This window comes from Peromyscus leucopus, chromosome 7 (assembly GCF_004664715.2).
Source record: "Peromyscus leucopus breed LL Stock chromosome 7, UCI_PerLeu_2.1, whole genome shotgun sequence".
NCBI classification, from domain to species: Eukaryota; Metazoa; Chordata; class Mammalia; order Rodentia; family Cricetidae; genus Peromyscus; species Peromyscus leucopus.
The window spans coordinates 779,271-799,419 of NC_051069.1; the positions used below are offsets into that span (position 1 = coordinate 779,271).

Consider the following 20,149-nt stretch of genomic DNA (forward strand, 5'->3'; position numbering starts at 1 on the left):
TCCACAACTTCTCCAACATAAGCTGTCTTCAGTGTTTTTGATCTTAGTCATTCTGACAGGTGTAAGGTGGTATCTCAGAGTCATTTTGATTTGCATTTCCCTGATCATTAAGGATGATGAGCATTTCCTTAAATGTCTTTCAGCCATTTGAGCTTCTTCTTTGAGAGTTCTCTGTTTAGCTCTATAGCCCATTTTTTAATTGGACTGTTGGGTAATTTGATGTCTAATTTCTTGAGTTCTTTATATATTCTGGAGATCAGTCCTCTGTCAGATGGGTTGGTGAAGATCTTTCCCCATTCTGTAGGCTGTCATTTTGCCTTATTGACCATGTCCTTTGCCCTACAAAAGCTTCTCAGTTTCAAGAGGTCCCGTTTATTGTTTCTCTCAGTGTCTGTGCTACTGGTGTTATATTTAGGAAGTGATCTCTGTTGCCAATACGTTCAAGACTTCTTCCTACTTTCTCTTCTGTCAGGTTTAGAGTAACTGGATTTATGTTGAAGTCTTTGATCCACTTGAACTTAATAAACGCATATTCTTGCCCCTACTGGGAAAAATGCAGGTCATGTATTTGGTTTCTATTAGCTATACAGATGGATATTTTCTGTTTTGTTAATCATGAAATATTCCTAGACCGCAAATTAGATTGTGAGATATTTGTAAAGAAGCAATAAAAACTTTGCAATCCCATAATAAATGAATTTCATCATGTGTCTTTGCTCTGTGCTAAGTCATGGTTTTAAGGGTTCGTCACTTTTTTTGTTTTGTTTTGCTGATGATACCAGAAGTCAAACCAGGACTATGGGCAGACTGAGCACACAATCTACTACTGAGCCACATCTCCAGCATCCAAATGATGTGGTCTAGTGTGTAGCATAGTCTTTGGATTTTGGTTAAAATGTAGGTCTTCACAATTAAGACTTAGATGGAAAATTTTTCCATGGTCACACATTTAGAGAGTGGTTGCAAGAGTCCTGATTTTAGGTCAGTAGCTGTTATCTTTAATGTGGAGCAGACATCAGAGGTGGGGTTAAGGGATCAATGATTTTACTAGAGTTTTATATTCTTGTTTTCTCTGTTGTAAACATTTTGAAATATGAAGGTATTGGGGCTGGGAGACAGCCTCTTCAGCACTCAGAAATTACTGGGGTTTTTTTTTTTGTTTTTTGCTTGTAACTAAAGTAGCACATACTACAAAAATTGGTTAGATATAAAATCTGGAATTTGGGTATCTTACTTAGTGCTTGACTTAACAATATTGCCCCAAAATCTACAAATTTAGGAGACTGGGTCTCATAAATCATTTCTTTCCAGGCTAACTTGGGGAGGGGAAGCCTTGGGGAAAGTGTCTTTCATTTGAATTTGCATTTGCAGATTCAGTTCCTGCCTTGTTTTTGAGATGTGTCAGGCAGGCCTCAAACAGCACTCCTGACTGAGCACTGGCATTGTTGGTGTATGCCACCACATAGAAGAGGGTGGCTGATCTCATTACAGATGGTTGTGAGCCACCATGTAGGTGCTAGGAATTGAACTCAGGACCTCTGGAAGAACAGTTGGTGCTCTTAACCTCTGAGCCATCTCTCTAGCCCCAAGGGGTTTCATTTTTTAATTCTCATGCCTCTCTTCACCCTGACCTCCCTTGGATTCACTAATTTGTTATTTACTAAGTTTTATCCTTCAACGATTGTGGACTTAGTTTTATGTGAACTTTTAAGTTTGGCTTCATTACTCTTCAAGTATGCCTTCTAGGAACTACTTTTCTTAGAAATAATGTCAACTTTTCATGAGGAATTATTTGTGTCATGTTTAGATTTATTTTTCTAGCCAGGCTGTCTAGGTTTTTTCGAATAGTAGAATGTGGCTTACTTAGAAGATTTAACTGTTAACTGTCTTTGATTAATTCAATATATGTGATTCTATTCAATTTTCATTGGAAAACTGTATAGAATTTTATGTCACTTTGAAACATTATTGCTTAAGGATAGTTTAATAAGCATGTATTAAAGCAAGATATGACCCTTGCCTTGATCCAAATATCAAGAATAAAGATGAACAAATAAAAGACTAGAAAATGCAAAATAGGTAGTTCCAGTTAGTTTTGCCTCTCTTTTTGAGGAAGATCTATTTTCAGTCAGCAGAAAATGAAAAAGAACAGAGCCTGGAATTTGAAAGTTTCTTCAAAAGTCCTTAGCCTACTTGACTTTATTGAAACTATTTTTTCAAAACTCTTCTAAAAAGAGGTAAAGCATTTACTTACCTAGTTTAGGCCTCTGACTCATGATTATTGTAATAGCAATAAAAAATTTGGAAAATTGATGAAAAACTATAAAGCTTAAGCCAGGAATCTTGGATTTGCTAATCAAAGCTGTGTGGCTCCAGGTCAGTTCCATCAGGGTCTCTGGCATCTCATTCATCACATTGCCTGCACGCTCAGTGATTCCCACCTTGTGATAATACGTGTTACTTTAGGTGGTTAGACTAAATGACGTGAATCTTGAGTTTGATGATGGCATAAGTGCTTCTGCAGCATTGTGGTCAGGATGGAGAATGCCTGCCTGATGGGGCAGAGCTCCTGTGCAAGGCAGGCCTGCCTGAAATCAGGTTAGAAAATGCGCCCTTCTCCAGCTGACTGAGTCAGATTAACCCTTGACATGTTCTTTTTAAAAGGGGAGGGGGGGGGCAAAGATTAAACAACTGCTTTATATAAGGCAGCACTTGATCAGCTAGAAGCATTCCCTGTAAAGTGAGTTGCCCAGGGAGAGGGCTGCAGCTGTTTCATAGATTGGAGATTTGTGTTGGTGGGGGTTGTTGCCATTTTGTTGGTTTGTTTTTTCCTAGAAGAGAAAAAACATCATAGAAGATGATTAATAAATATGATAAAGAGAATGACTATCCATATTAGGCAGTTTCAGTTTTCCTTGGGTAAGGTACACTTGTAGAAGATGGTACTTCAGAATATCAAACTTAAAAGCCTGTGCTGTGGCAGGCAGGTAGAATTTGGAAAAGAATTATATAAATGCATTAATTTTCTCAATGATTTTATGGTTTTCAGGAAAAATTATTAACAATATTATACAGACTTGTCCAAATGTGATTTGTTGAGTTCCTGAACCTCCCCTCAATTTAAGTAGTAGTGCATATATTGTAGCTGGTGCACTGTGGGAGAGGAAGTCTGGGGTGGGTGAAAGGCTTTATATCGTTTTAAAAGTTGTTTATGTATATGAATGTTTTGCCTGCATGTATATCTACACATGTGTGTCTGTTGCCCCAGGAGAACAAAAGAGGGTGTTGGATCCCCTGGGCCTGGAGCTATAGATGGTTGTCAGCTACCACGTGGGTGCTGGGAATGGAAACTTGTCCTCTGAAGAGCAGCCAGTACTCTTAGCCTGCTAAGCATCTCTCCAGCCCTCTCTGTACATTTCACTGAACAGTAAATCTCAACTAGTTGTTGATTGTATTACCACCACCCCCCAAGTTTGTTTGGTTTTACTTTGAATTTTTGTTGTTGATCTGATTGTTTGTTTCCCTCAGATCATTACATTATTGCCTCTAAAATAAAAACTGGGGAGGAAATTTTAAATGTTTCATTGTGTCATAATAACCATGGTTGCATAGAGGATTACATTATACGGCTTGTTTTACCAGCTAGCAAGCACTTTCCCTGTTGAGTTTAACCCCTGCAGGCTTCTCCTTTCTTGCCCATTGTAAAAATTACCCAGGTAGAAAGGAAATTCTGAATGTTGTCATTGCCTTGATGCTTCTCTCTTCTGGTTGTGTGTGTTTGCTATTGCAAGGTGAGATATTTTTATAATTAATAGAAAAGAAATTTTATCTTAGATGATTGGGATTTTTTTTTCTTTTTTCAGTTATTATGTCAAAAGAGAACAACTTGTCTATGAAAGACTAAAATTTACTTAAAAGATTTTAAGACAGGGCATTGCTAACTGTCAGTCAAAGCTTTTCATGCAGTTCTCCAAGGGCTGAAGCAGGCCTTTGTGGTCTCTTGGGAGGGAGGAAGTTGCCTGTGCTCTGCAGACTGGCATTTAATAGCTGCTATGCAGGGATGTTCTTTTGCAGCTGCTGCTAGGCCTTCTCTCTGTGTGGGGAGAGTGGGGGGCTGCATTGTTGGCCGATGCTGTCAGCTTTTGAGTCCCGTGTTCGTCGGCCTTATTGCCTGGTGCTGTCTTATTCCTGTGACTCAGTCAGTATGGTTTGTAAGAATGGTGTTTGTTTGGGGGCTTTATTGTTGGATTGGTTTGGTTTTTGCTTTTTGTCTCTTACAGCCTATTCCTAGAATATTTCAGTGGTTTTCTGCCTCATGAAAAGTGTCTTTAAAAAGTGATGTGTCCCTTTGCACAGTCCAGTTGTTATCTTTGAAGCACAGAGGGAAAAAATAGTCCAAAGAGGGTTTGATGGGGGAAATGAGAAAAATTAAAGTTGTTATTACATTTTTTGGGGGTTAGAATCTACACAAAATGATAAAGTGTAACACTTTTTAAATGGTAAATGTGTCTATTTTAGAGACAGTTTCAAATCATTTGACTTCATAGTATGATGATCTAGAAAAATCTGAGACATTCATTATTTTCTCTAAGAAATGTGATTTTTAACACAAGTACTAACTATTCCATAGAAATAAGGAGAGACTTCCAGTAAACCATGTTTAATATTACTACCTATAGTGCATGTTTTATCTCTATACTCACCCGTCTTTTATTCTTTACATTAAAACAAGCCCTTTTTCTTATTCCGTTACCGAATTGTAGATGTTCCAGAGGACTGCATTCTTTTGTAATCTTTTCACTAGTGTTGTGAATGAAAAATCTAATGAACTTTATAAACAAAGTCTGTATTATTAAACTTTTCCTTTTTAAGAATATCATTTTAAGCACAGGTAACTTATTTTTAAGATAATTTACAATTTTTAAAATTTTTTTCACTGTGTAACAAAAACAAAATGAACAACAAAAATTTCTAAAACACGGTATGTTCTAGCCAGTGAAGTAGTACTTAAATGATAGTCCATTTTCTCCAGGAAGTGATTTTGTACAAGGCTTAACTGTCTGGATCCTCCTTGTCCCACATGATTCAGTGTTTCCAGTTCCTGATTGCTTGATCATGTGTTTATCAGAGTTGAAAGCAACTTTAGACCATACCAGATGGTAGTGTTGCTGGAGGTGTAGCAAGCAAGGCTTTCTTTCTCAAGTGATCTAATTTAATTCAAAACTAAAGACAGATTAGGACAAGACTGGTCAGTCTCTCTCTCTCTCTCTCTCTCTCTCTCTCTCTCTCTCTCTCTCTCTCTCTGTGTGTGTGTGTGTGTGTGTGTAAATTTGTACATTTACCTTGAATATACAGTATCTCTTTAGAGAGTGTGTGATTTAGATATATATTTTAACACCCCAAAAGTTTGTCTATTTGGTATCCTCCACCAGTGCAAAGACTTGGTCGAAATTGAAAGAGGTTGATTACAGCATAAACCCTCCCTCTATGCTCTGTGAGTTGGTTCAGTCCTATTTTGCATAAGTTCCTTTTGAGTAGTTCCATGTGTGTATGCATAGTACTAAGGACTTGTACTGCTTGTGTGGATGTATGTCTTAGAGAAAAGCTGTGTGCGTCAGCTGCAAATAACATTTTCAGAATCAACATGTATTGTGCTTATCCTGTCCCTGGAATGGGCAGCAATTCTTTGATGTATTACTACAATGGAAAAACGGTAAGCCTTTTTCTTTCTTCATACACTGCCTTACTGACTTGTTTAATGGAAAGCAGTGCAATTTAATTGCATCTTAGTAAAATCTATGGACTTTTTTTTATTCTTTTACCATAAATTAAATTGTATATTTATTTGTGTCAGTAAAGTAGTGTCTTTAATAGTTACTTGGAATAGTGACTTCAGCAGCTCAGTAGTTGTTGACTTTTTTTAAATTAAGTATAGAAAATAAACTTGAATTTGAGTTTCTTTTCATTCTATTATTAATGAAGCATGAGTTTGAAAGTAATTTTTTTATGTTTTCAAATATTATAAACATAATTTATACATAAGGACATAAACATATTGAGTATTGTGTGATGCTTTGTAAATGGATGGGAAAGATGAAAGTCTTCTTGGGTATTCATAAAAAGAACAAGTATGAAGCTCTGGGAATGATTAGAGAAGCAGCCAGCCAGCGAGTGCCGTGTTTCCTGTTTGGAGTTTCAGGTCCAAAGCCTGACTTTCATGGGATACCATCTGCTTCTAATCATACTAGGATTTTGACCCTGTGCAGATTCATAACATAAATCACTATTTTTTAAAATGCCCTTCTGCATTTCCAAATAATATATTCCTGATCAATTTATAGCCCATTTTTAGGCATTTTAAAATAGTTTTCTGTATTGCCAAGCAAGACTTAGTATTAACTGCTTAGTATATTTTTGAAACTATGTCTTTAAAACTCATAGGCATTTTGTATATTATAAAAAGTATCCTACGAGATTTTGAGTTACCATTGTGAAATATTTGATTTACATGACAAAGCATTACCTTTATGCCCGCTTAGTATTCACCTGAAGCTTAGTAGCCACCATCTCAACATTGTTTTAATTCTCTCACATTTTATGAAAAATTTATTTATTGTACCTTCAGTGATTTTGGAGAAAGGCATTTTAAATGTATTTTACGTTTTGGGAAACTAACTACATTTTCCTAAAATAGTATAAAGTTGGGCATGGTCACTCTTTCCTTTTTGCCGATTGAAAGTGTTTGAAAGTAGCGTGTGCTGTTGGAAGGCCTCTGAGAACTGGTAGAAGGCTTTTTTCTCTCGGCTGCTTTGGAGCTTTTTGGATCCGTCTAGTGGATTATCTGTGGGTTGTTGAGTAAGCGTTCTTAGCAGATGACAGTCGGGCCAAAAAAATACTTAAGTTCATTGAAAGTATGTGTTCAAGCTTCCTGTATTCAAGACCTTTCCAGAATATGAGAGGTAGATTTAAGTGGGTAAGTGAAATTACTTTCTCTCTGATAATTTCTTTGCCAGCTGCCTTTCAAATGTAAAAATATTTTTCTTTTTTGTCCACTTCAAAGTAAAACAGTCTATTGTTTAAAGGTGGCATGCAGCTATGTGAGCATGCACACATGTAAATTCAATAAAGTTCACTTCCCAGAGCCCTGGAGCATGAACTGTAGCTCAGATCACTCTAGCTAGCACAGCCTTCCTCTTTGTTCTGCACTGAGATGGGTGGGGGGACGGTTTTGATAGTAGGAAGCATTTCCAGGTTATGGTGCATGGCACAGCTGGTATGGTAGAGATGTGCAGCTTGAAAATGGATGGCCTGTGCCTCACATAGATCAGGGTGATTTACATGTTCTGGAAAGACAGAAAGCAGTCGTGCATTGTCTCCGTTTTGTGGTGTGAGAGTCTACACATCTTACTGTTTTAGACATGGTTCTCTTATAATTATGAGAATCTCATTGAAATTGTGAGAAACATTCTCTAATAACTTCAGTTTTCTTCATTAAGAGTATTACAGAGTGTGTATTTATGCTAACCAAAGAGTATGTGAATATATCATCATCATCATCATCATCATCATCATCATTTGAAAGTGTCAGCCTACCAAGCTTTCATGTAAAAAGTAAAACTTTATTAATATTTTGACTCTAAAATGAAATGTTCTTCAAATATACTGTTAAGGAATTTTATGGAATTTTGGTGGTGAATGGGTTAAGTTTGAGGTTATTCTTTAGCTCATTTTACTGATTTAAGATGATATATAGAACATTAATATTTTAAATGCTAGGAAGTGCCCATTGATTTCATTGTTAGCACAGCACAGCAGGTGTTCTGAGAGAGAGTGAGTAGTTCTGGTCTAAAACATCATGCCTTTTCTTTTCCAGCATTTGTTTTTTAAGTTTTGAGTTTTGTTACCTTAGGGTCTGAGATCTTTTTATAAAACCAATCAAATGGTAGCACAAGAGAGATTAACCAGAGAGGAAGAGCCTTGTGTTACTACGAGTGTGTGATTAGTGTTGTATTGTTGGGAATGTCACAGACTTAACTCTGTTTTTCCACTATTTGAAAACAGATGTCCTGTGTCACATGTGTGACTATATACTATGCAGTACACTGTAAAGTATTAATCTTTGTGATAAGTAGGAGAAATAGAACTACTTTTGAACATTATATCCTTTTTACGATTTTTAAAAATATCAAGGAATAGTAAATTTTTAAGTCTTCATTTTAAGAATTTAGTTTGCGTTCAGTCCTCTTAGTGACACAAATGATGTTCTTCAAGCAAAAATGTAGAGAATCTTGCAGGAGCATTAAGACTGGCATTTCTGCCTGTCTGTAATCTGAGTAGCCTTTTTATTATTTTTATTATTATTATTATTTATTTATTTATTTATTTGGTTAATTGGTTCAAGATGCCTTGAACCAAAAATACCTCAAACTTTCCAGGTATTTTAACCAATGAGAGTCAGGACAAAAGGCAAAGTTTTAAACTCAGACTGGAATACATTTTGAATGACGAACTTTTTTGGATGGCATCTGGATAAAAAAAAGACAGAAACCAATACTATTCCAAAGGCCACTCCAGGCCATAGACCATGTGGAAACCTTTATGTCTGACTCCTTTAAGTCAGAAAGCTGTCTTCATCTAAGTGCTGTGAGCCTCATTTCATAAATAAGCAAAGTGAGATTCAGAGGCATAAAGTAATTTGTTTAAATCCTACCTAGATCATAAATTCTGATTTGAGCCTGATTCCATCTCCAAGATGGGTTTTTTTCCCTTTATATCATCCTACAAGTAAATTTGTCTCCACAGTGAACTAAATCAGTTTTTGTTACCACTTGTGCTAAAATAGTCTATTATTGCATAGCAATTGTAACTGGGGAAAACAATAGAATACCTTTACAGATAAATTGTGAATGCCTGGTCATAATGCTAATTGTCTCAATTCTTATGGGTGTGGCTTGTCACGCTTTGTGTATATCTGTGTCTCTTTGTGTGTGTGTGTGTGTGTGTGTGTGTGTGTGTCTGTGTGTGTCTGTGTGTGTCTGTGTCTGTGTCTGTCTGTCTGTGTCTGTCTGTCTTTGGCTGGGTATAGAACCCAGGATCTCACACATGGGTGGCAAACACTTTACTACTGAAATATATATCTTCAGCCAAGTCAAGCAGGAATTTTCGATTTTTGAATAATACACCTGTTAATTGTTGTAGGTGTTTAAAAACATAAGAAATTAAACTGTCTGGTTCCCTCTTCTAATATAATTTGTTATATTAAAAATTGGTTTAGCCTTTCTGTGCCCACATAATTTCTTTCTTTGTAAGGATTAGAATAGCAGTGAAGTCAAATTCCATTGCAAATTGTTATAAGACTTATTTTTCAAGTGAATATTTTTAATGATCATTATTAAAAGCACATACACATGCCCCCCCCCAAAATGTGAAAGTTTATAGAATTGAAGTTGTGTTCTTTTGGGGGTTTAATGTTAGTTACTGTGGGAGAAGAACATACAGTGAATTCAAACGTGCAGACCATCTGTGGGCCCAGCATCTTAAGTGTAACATTATTATGATAGGAAGCATGAAGTCATGCAAAAATTCTCTGAACAAGACATTGAATGATAAGAACATTTGCATAAATCTGTGAGGGTGCTAAGACTTATAGTATTTGAACTCAGAAAAGTTTTTTTTTTTTCATGTAGATAACTGAAAGGTGATGCACACTGTTCAGCCTATTACCCTAGAAAGTAAGACTCAAGCTGTTCCTTAGAAATACCATTTTCTGAAGAAAAATTATCATTATTTGAAAAACAGTTGCATTTATAAGATCAATAAAATATACTCAATGATGTTCGTTTTTAAGATAAACCTCATTTAATGTGGGGGGAATTTCTACACAGTTAAAAATTATAATATTAAAATGCTTGTTTCTCAGTGAACCAGCAGTTGATTTCAAGATACTTTGCACAGAAAACTGTAAATACCAACTGTCTAGAGAGGAAAGTTTTTACATTCTAGAAATGTTCCTGGAGATTTGGTGAAAAGTAAGGGGAACCTCCAGAATTCCGTGTATTTCTCCACCTCACAGAGGCCCAGTGTGCCGTAACACTGATGTGAAGAGGAAGACCTCAGGCAAAGCTGACTGGTGTCCCTGCTCTGGGTTCACTTGGCTTGGTGGCGCCTGTGGGTTCAACACCTATGCAGCATTTTTGGAACTCTCTAAATCTTTTCTGTTTACATTGAAATTACCATAAAAACTCTAGTAATGGGTTGGACTTTATGGCAAAATTTGCCATTTTAATGTTGTATTAAAATACTCAAAGCATTAAGATTTTTTTCAAATCCAGTTAAACTGCCACTTATAAATTGAGCCTAACATCTTTATGTAATTTTCTTTGAGGTTGTGTTTAACTTTGTTTTTTTAGAGAGGAAACAAAGTAGAAAGACCTGAATTTCAGTCTCCACAAATCATTTAAAGGTTTGTTTGTTTGTTTCTATGTATGTGTCCTAGTGTACACATTGATCTGTATGTTTACAAATACTGGACACAAAGTAGTTAGAAGAATATCTAGGAAATTATTTTCAGAACTGTCTTAAGTCCTCTACTGTCTATCTGGCACTTGTTGTAACATATTTTTTAACGCCCAAATGTTATTTATTCTTTAACAGCCTCTTTTTAAAAAATTCAGATCTTAGAAATTCAGAAATAGAACTACTCTGTTGTGTACCATTGTGTGTTAACTTAATATAAATAATCAGCAGCAACTTAATTGAAAAGTAAATTTGTCTAAGAATGCCTCATTTTTGTCCTTAGTCCTGGAGTGCTGGCTCGTAAATATACATGGTTTAACATTATACACTCAGGGGCTTAATTCTCTCTTTTTTTTTAAATACAGAGTTTCAATTAGTTTGGGATTTTCCTTTTTCTGTTGATCTGGGCTTATTTTTTCCCCCTCTTTTAGGTTTTAAGTGCTCAGATAGATTTTGTAAAATATGTATTTGTTTACTATTTAGTGTTATTACATAAGCCATGAGATAATTCAGATGATTATTTCTGAATATAATATGATGTTTTTATTTTAAAACTGTGATGATAAGATAAATTAGTCAAGTGATTTTTTTTATATATATATTTTTGGAGGTTGTCATTTAATGTACTGAAGATAATTTCTGTTACTAGCCTAGACTGTAGACATATTAGTTTTCTATGTTAGCATGTATTAAATTTTTTAATGATACTGAGTATAATTGATTGAAACTTGAAGAGAACTATTATTAAAACCATCCTGACAAAGGAGCCAATAAAAGTCTGCACATAGAATGTTCAGAAAAATGTATATACTTTTCCTTTTCTGCATGCTGGAAGTGTTGATCCAACCCAGACCTCAGGTATGCTAGGCAAGTGCTCTACTACTTAGCCACACACCCAGCCATCCATGTTTCTTTATTCCTAATTAGATGATAGTTTTCGAAGTGTTTTGAGAACTTGGATTGCTTTTTCATAGGCCTTAGAGTGTGTGAGATTTCAAGTGCTTCTTTCAGAGTATTTTGTGTAGTCTGAACTTCTAAGTGAAAGATTGTTTACCCATGTGTGGTAGTTATTAAGAAAATGAAATGTAAAATTCCATTTTTTTGTGTGTGTGTGCCATCTACATTTCACATGGCCACTGCTGAATGGCTGCTGTATTGTGTGGCACATAGGATAGCATTTCCTTATCACCTGAAGGTCTTCTCATGTTCTGGGAAAGGGCCCCTTAATTAATAGTCACACATACTAGAGAACACTCACCCCTGCTTGTCATTTGAGCTATTCAAAATATCAGCCATGGATCTGTTTTTCTTTTTAGCTAAAGCTTCTGATTTACTTATTTATTACTTTTCATCTTTTCTCCATAGTTACCAGACTCATTATGCTTCCTTGTTGTGCAGAGCTGTTTCCAATATTAATTACAAAAAGAATATATTGAAAAGAGTTGTAGTATACATTGTCAACCTTTAGAGCTCTAGAATTCCCTGCCTCAAATTTGGGGATCATTGATATGTCTCAACTGAATCATCCAAGGTGGAGAGGAATCTGTCTTTGCCAAAGTGGCTCCAGTTGGTTGCATAAAGTAAAACATTCTGAGCATAATTACATAGTCACTGTTGTAGATATCCTTGAAGTGGGCTGGCCTGACCTGGGCTGGGCTGTCTTTTTTTAAAGTTACTCTGGGGTATATGGGATGAGAACATTCAAGATATTAGTAAGAGTTTGTTTTCTTCAACCAGACTTAATGATAATGGAAAAGAAGTATGAGCTTTGTTTCAGTTGTACTCTGAGTTAGTTCGGCAGATAGTGAGAATGTACCTTAACACCTTAAAGGCAAAATAGTACCTCTGTAATAGCTGGCTGTGCCTGACTTTCTGAAACCAAAGCTGGAATTTTAAGCAAATTCCTGTCTAGAAATTAAATAGAACATCTTAAAATACTTAGTTGTCCCTTTCTCTAATATCTTTAAAATAGTTTGACTCCTGGTAGATTTTAGGCATCTTAAAGCATAGGTACTCCTTAATTTGTTTCTTAATTTTAAGATTGTTAATTGTGCTACAGAATCGTCCTTGAGATTTAAATGTATCATTTACAAAGAATTTTTTTAAAAAGCTGGCATCTGTGTACAGGTGATCGGATGACATAAGCAGTCTGGTTTTAATTTGTGGCCAGTACTGATTGTAACAAGGAAAGACTTGCTCTTTTTGTGGAACTGGCTGACTGTTTTTCCACATCTGGAGCTAATAAACTCCCTCACCACATCAGTTGTGCTTTGATCTGAACTCGAGACTGGCACAACTGCTGGTCTGTACTCTGCATCTGTGTTTTGCAGGCCATGGCTGCGGTGCCAAAGGCACAGTTAGAACAGTGCAGGGCCTCTGAGAGCCACAGACTGCAGTGTTTCCAGTATGGTGCACTTGTGCTAATGTGTAAACAGTAAAGTTGTTTAGGGTTTTAGTTACAGTCTTTATTTGTACAATCTTTTTTTTTTTTTTAAGATTTATTTATTTAGTATACAGTGTTCTGCGTGCATGTGTCCCTGCACTCCAAAAGAAGGCACTAGGTCTTAATATAGATGGTTGTGAACCACCTTGTGGTTGCTGGGAATTGAACTCAGGTCCTCTGGAGGAGCAGCCAGTGCTCTTAACCTCTGAGCCATCTCTCCAGCCCACAATCTATCTTTTTAATGGTGTTTGGAGGAGGTTGTTTTGGTTTTTTTTGGTTTTGTTTTTTGTTTAAGACAGGGTTTCCCTGTATAGCCCTGACTATCTTGGAGCTTGTTCTGTAGAACAGGCTGGCCTGGAACTCAGTGTTGGGATTAAAGGCATGCATCACCATGTCCTGTTTTATGTTGTAAAAGTTCTTTTTATTCCCAAAATCTGTGTACAGAGATTATCTCTAAAAATAAATTTTGCCTCTAATGTGAGGCCTCATTTTACTGTTCAGCTTCAGAGTCTTCAGGTGCAACTAAATATGTGTATGTTTTCCTCTAATCTGTTTGCCTCAGCTTCCTCGCTTTGTGTGATAGCCATCATTCTTTGGTTACCAGCAAATTGTGAATCAAAGTAGATATATATCTTTACTTTTGTCATAAAGGCAAACTTATAAAAAGTTTTGAATCATAAGTATATCATTTGGCATATAAGGAACTGAAAGTACCAAAGACCAAAAAAATCAGCAAATCGTTTTGAATTTTAAGATGAAAAATTATGTAGGTCTTTTTGTTGCATGAAATGATATATCAAAACTTGAACTTTTTTATAATTCTCAAGTGTGAGTTTCACATATTCTGGGCTATAACTTGAATAGAATTGGATAAATTAGAGTTATTTCTGATCAAGTGTATGTGTAGTAAGAATAGGTTTGTAATGAAAAGCGTATGTTCTGATACTGTCTTCTACATTTGATTCTGATTTGTATTTCTCAGCAAAGGCAGAAGCTTCCTCTACTTTCTGTTTTTGGTGTCCCCTTTTCTTAGGGAATTCTATAGAGAGAAGGGCAAGTGACATCAGTTTTGCTAAGATTAGAAACTGAAGCTTTGCTGATTTTCTTTGTTTGCTTGCTTATTTACTTAGTTAACACAGGATCTCACTCTGTAACCTAAACTACCCTGGAACTTGCTGTATAGCTGAGGCTATCCTTGAATTTATGGAAGTCCTCCTGTTTCAGCCTCCCAAGTCTTGAGATGACAGGTGTGAACCACCATGCCAGGCTTTGGAAGGTGAAACTTAAGAAAAAAATATAGTCAGATTCTTTTCCTAAAAAAAATTGTAAGGTACACACACAGTTACTTAAATCTAGCGTGGTGTTTCTTTTTTTTTTTACACTGCTAAAGTCCTTTTTTTTTTTTAATCTTTTTATGTGTTTTGGCTGTACATACGTTTGTATACCACTTGCATGCCTGTTGCCCTTGGAGGCCAGAAGAGGGCATTGGATCCCCTGGAACTGGAATTATGGATAAATGTGAACCTCCATGTGGTGCTGGGGATAGAACGTGGGTCCTCTGCAAGAGCAGCCAGTGCTTTGCCTGCTAAGCCATTCCCCTAATGCAATCTTTTATGAAATTAGTGTAAAATAGAAAAGTGTGTTAAATACATGTGTGTGTTACACTCTACTGTTAGAACTTTTGTGTGATTCCTAACAACATAGCTTCTCCTAAACATGAAAACCAGTCCAAATAAAAATACACGTGTGTGCTAGTGTTATCAGGACTAGCAAGAAGACTTGAAAAGGACTTTCTAACCTTTATGTAAAATAGACTGTGCTCATATAAGTAGAGTCGAATCTTGCAAAACCTATGACAAATGGCGTTAAAAACTGACCAGTACCAAACAGTGTAACTCCTCTATTGGCATGGTAGAAATAATGATACATTAGCTAACTCTTATGCACTGTACTAAATATTTGATTTATATACATTACCTCATCTCCTCTTTCCCTGTGAGGTACAGGATAGAGCCACCTTACAGATTTGAGGTTCAGGAAGATTGAGAAATCTGTATGGTTAGTGCCTTTTGGGGCAGAATAAATTTTGTTAGCTTGTGAATTTATAATTGCTAGTTTTTGTAAATTTTTAAAATTGCTCCCAGTTAGCCTTGGTGTAAACCATCAGTGCCCCCAGAGCTTTGTTTGTTAGGCGCACTCTGCCAGTGAGCTGTGTCCTTTCCCCAGCTCTTCCCCTTATCACTGTTTAAAAGCATGTGCTCGGGTTAAAAATGCTACGTTATATACTAACAGTCCTTTACCCCACTTCTAGATGTAACTGTTGCTAAGTTTCTTCTATATGATTCCAGAAAATCTCAATGATTATGCAAACAATGTGTATGTTTTTGTGGTGTGTTTCCATAATGATAATGCTAACTTTCCCTAGTTAAGTAAAATTTAATTTTTTTTACTTTATAGTGAAACTTAATGGATGTACCCCCAACAAATTAAAATAAAGCTAATTTCTTACGTTGCTAAAATTAGTCACTTTTTTTCCCCCATACTTCTGGTTTACTTTACAATCTATAGGTGGCTTTTTTTTTCCTTTAAGACATTTTGTTGACAGGGTTGATGTTAAGACAGTCTCACTCTTGCCAAGGTTGGGTTGAACTTGAAGCCATCCGTCCTCCCCAGTTCCTAGGGGTGCAGGCATTAGCCTCTGTGCCAGGCTTCAGACATAACTACTTGTTATTGTTTTTTCCCTTCTAAGGTTCAGTATGCTGTGGTCATATGTCATTCACTGTTTATTTGGCTGACCATTTTGGTTTCCCAAAGATTGTGAATGTTGGCCATTTGATAGTTCAAAATGTTCATGCTTTCCTTATCTGGAGCAAACGTTCATAAAAGGAAAGTATTGCTGCCCTAATGATTAAATAATCTTTTTCTTAAAGATTATATGCCAAACTTGGAAGTATACCTGAAATGTAAGAACTAAGCCCTCTCAGCAGAATTTGATTTAATTTCCTAAGTTAAGGAAGTTACTGAGCCACATTGCTGTGCCTTCATGCTTGCCTTGTACCAGGAACGTTTCCTCTCATTCATTGGGTTTAAACTGACCAAATTTACAACAGTGCAAAGTTTGTGTGCTGCTTGATATTCCAAAACACGCTGCTAAGAAAGCTATGTTCTCTTTTCTGAGTTTTATAGGCCTTTTCAGCCACCTATTATAATGTCATAACAAGATGGAATACGTGAATATTTGAAGTAATTTATTTTCTAGTAACCAGCTAAAAAAAAAACATGTAGTTAGTAACCAAATTTGATGTCAACTATGTAGCAATCTTTCTGTTTGTGACATGTACTAATAGAGATTAGTAGATGAGACTTTTTAGGTTCTTTGTGGAACATAGAACTCATTTTATATAAGTAATATAATAATCATTTACATTTTAATTAATCTCCTGTTTTGTTTTAAGGTATATGCACCATCCCCAAATTCTGACGATTTCAATCGTGAATCTCCTAGTTATCCATCTCCCAAGCCACCAACCAGTATGTTCGCTAGCACTTTCTTTATGCAAGGTAAGCACTCCCAGCAGTTGAGAGAACCAGCCCGAGCTGTCGGTGTGCTGGCATTAAATATAAGAAAAGATAGCTGTGCAGAAATCCAGACAGTACTTTCTTAGGTGGTTTGTTTTTTTTTCTAAGTCAGTTAAAATTTAGCCATATAATATTCTAGGGACATTTATTGCTAATTGTAATTTAATTAAATTATCCAACAAACCTTTAAAATGATCGTTTAGTACTGAGAAAAACGAGCAAAGCTGCCATGATTTGTTCTAGAATGTTGAAATAAGCTAGAAACAGTAGTGGTTTATCGTTTGGATTGTAGTTCCATAAAGAGTAAATGTTAAGCAAAAGAAGTGTTGCATTTCTTCTAATTCCTGTCTTGACAAATCATTTTTATTTGGTCTCCTGTGGTTTGGTATTGTGGGAAGTGTGTATGTGGGAGCTGTACACCATTACATAAATGGTTTCTTGACTATGCTGTAGATGAAGTCACTGCTGACATCTCACTTAGCCTCACTATATAATGTGGTCACTTTTTACCTCAACTTGCTGTTAGAGAAACTTCTCTATTTCATGTTTTCAGAGTGTCTGATATGAAATGTGCTGCTTATTATGGGTTAAGGCCTTGGTTGAACATTTAGCCAAAAATTAAATCCAACTTGCCCCCTATATTTCAAGTATCTTTTACCTTTCTTGGTATGAAATAAATGTTTTTTGAGGATTGTTATAATAATCCACTGTTACAGTTGTGCTTTTTTTTAACTATATAAGTTACTTTTTAAATAGTAATTTTGAGGGTAGGAGGGAAGAAAACCTGATAAAATATTAGATTGGATAGGAGGAATAATATCTGCAGGCATTATTTGTTTCTGTTGCTGTAATAAAGTACCCTGACAGAAAGCATCTTAGAGAAGGGTAACAGTCCATCACAGCAGGTAAGTCAAGGCAGTGGGGATTTACACAGCTCAGCACATCAGAGTCAACAGCAGAGAGACGTGAATGCATGTGCCCTCACTTTTTTTCAGACTTAAATAGTTCAGACAGTAAATGGTACCATTCACATTCCGTTTACCCAGTTAAGAAAACCCTTCACCAGACATTCCCTCAGCCATTCTGATCTAGCCAATCTCTCACTGAATTACTTTTCCTGGATGATTCTAGATTGTAGCAACTGGACAGTTGAAATCAATCACCATTATACCCTTTGGATTTTTTTTTTATTTATTTATTTTTTGTACACAATCAAAATAAAAAATTCTGGCTAGGGAAAACTTTGTATTTATTTTTCTTTTTATCTTAGATGGGACCCACAGTTCTTCTGACCTTTGGAATTCATCAAATGGGATGAGCCAGCCTGGTTTTAGTGGAATTCTGGGGACCTCAACTTCCCACATGTCTCAGTCCAGTAGTTACGGCAGCCTTCATTCACATGACCGCTTGGTAGGCTATCAAATAATATTTTATCCTTACATCTTTATCTTTGTATAAAAATCAATTATGCCAAAACTTCTGAACTTTGAAGTATTTATAGGCTTACTTTACCATGACACTTCTCCGTGTGACTGCCTTGTCACACTAGATTCTAACTTGTCATACACTGTGCTCATTTTAACCTCTTATACAGATTGTCCGGTGTACGTTCATATTCAGAAAATGCATGCTTTAATTTTCTATTTATTATCTGTGTGTGTGTGTGAGAAAGAGAGTATGCGCATGCACTTGTGTGATTGTGTGTGTGTGTGTGTGTGTGTGTGTGTGTGTGTGTGTGTGATCGTGTGAGCAACACGTAACTAAGGACTGAAACCTTCATGAATGATAGGCAAGTGCTCTACCACCACTAGTATCCCCAGCCTACAGATAACATGTAATAGATCATGTCTCTCTTCCTCTTCTAGAGTTATCCTCCACACTCCGTGTCACCTACAGACATAAACACAAGTCTTCCGCCAATGTCCAGCTTCCACCGTGGCAGCACCAGCAGCTCACCGTATGTTGCTGCCTCCCATACTCCTCCCATCAATGGATCAGATAGCATTCTAGGTGAGCTTCTGAGTTGGGAAAGCTTCCTAATCCTAATTTGAGAGTTTTATTGAAATCCATGTTGTTCAATTAAATATTTAGCATTTAGCTTAAATAAAAATGAAAGAAAATAATTAACCTTTAAGTTTCATTAATCCAAAAACCAATAAGGAACTCGTCTTTATTTTTATAGCTTGTTAAATAGTACATAGTGTTTCCTGATTCACTGTGACATGTGAGGTCACAAGCCAGGTACCCTTGAAGTAATAGGTACATGCTTAAGGGAAAAAGTAGCATTCCTGCTAGTCTTCTTGATTTGTTTACCTGTTTGCACCATCCAGGGGCCAGAGGGAATGCTGCCGGAAGCTCACAGACGGGGGATGCACTTGGGAAGGCTTTGGCATCTGTAAGTATTGGGTACACGTTCTACTGAGGAACCAGGGTGTAGATTTTGTGGACAGTAAATGGCATAGTTATGACACTTTTAACAGCTGTTTTCTATTTATATTGGTATATACCATTAAATTAGTTCATGATAACAACTCCCTGATCCATACCTACAAGAACTCTATTGTAGTTTCATTTAATAAATATGTCTTTATTTGAGTTGAACAGATACAGGTAAAACATAGAGGAATTTGGGGAAATATATGTGTTTTAAATACTCAAGTGGCCCATTTAAATAAATCAAGAGGTGCCAAGAAAAAATCCAACTCATCTTAAGTGAAGGAAATGCCTTTATAAGGGTTTTCACAAGATGGAAAATACTTTTATTTATTAGGAAAAAAACAATTACCTACAGCTGGTTCACTCAGAAACCAAGGGGTGGGGCTCAGAATCATTGAAAGACTTGTGCAAAAACGAATGAAACTGATTGAAAGAGATGTTATAATATAGTACAGCTAGTCTTTATCCCATCAAAACAATAGGGACTACAGTGATAACAGTTTAGTATATCTGACTCTTAAAATGTTAAAGTTAGTTTGGAATGCTAAAGCCAGAAAGGAGAGAAGGGTATTTATTGTCTGTAAAGACTCAGATTTAATTATTCATTTTCAAATTATGCTTTCTGCTTTGTGAAGTTTCTCCTCTTTTTTTAACTTTTTCCCTCTTTTAGTCTTGAGCAGTATGTCTTTTAGAATTTCAGAGTTTTCTTATATTTTTGTCTGCAGTCCAATGAACTTTCTCAAACATTTGCTGTTGATAGGAAAAGTAGAACTTTGATATGTGAGCAGCTGTTGAGCTCTTGAAGAAAGAAACTTCTTTATGTATTGTTTGAGTAAATAAACCTTTCTCTATAGCTGTAAGTATGAATTTTTTGAGAAATGAAGCCAAGTCAAACTCTTCTGCCACATATTGGAACTCTGCACACAATGGAGCCCAGTAAATGTTGGTTGGATTTAATCTTGGAACATAGGTAATTATAGTGGTGGTACAAACCCACAGAAATGATCAACTGTGGTCTGAGTGCTTTCTAGTTTCTCGGCACTAAGCATTTCCATGCCCTATTTCATTTAATCCTCAAGAAAACCCTGTAAGGTTGGCATTATTGCCCCTACATTACAGGTGTGAGAACTGAGGTTTAAAGGTTAAGTGACTTGGGCTCCAGAGATGAAGTAGTTT

At 36.1% G+C, this 20,149-nt stretch overlaps 1 protein-coding gene across 5 annotated transcripts in view; it reads left to right on the forward strand.

Annotated features, from left to right (window-relative positions):
* The window catches only part of Tcf12 (transcription factor 12), a 284,313-nt gene that overhangs the window by 223,418 nt on the left and 40,746 nt on the right, over positions 1-20,149 (forward strand). For 3 of the 5 annotated variants that reach the window (XM_028865514.2, XM_028865524.2, XM_037207354.1), the window contains 4 exons: positions 16,414-16,519; positions 17,808-17,947; positions 18,403-18,547; positions 18,868-18,932. In XM_028865514.2, coding sequence (XP_028721347.1) covers positions 16,414-16,519; positions 17,808-17,947; positions 18,403-18,547; positions 18,868-18,932 — 456 coding nt within the window. Of the gene's footprint in view, positions 1-5,354; positions 5,714-16,413; positions 16,520-17,807; positions 17,948-18,402; positions 18,548-18,867; positions 18,933-20,149 lie in introns of those variants that run through there. The other 2 variants (XM_028865554.2, XM_028865561.2) reach the window with 2 other exon arrangements.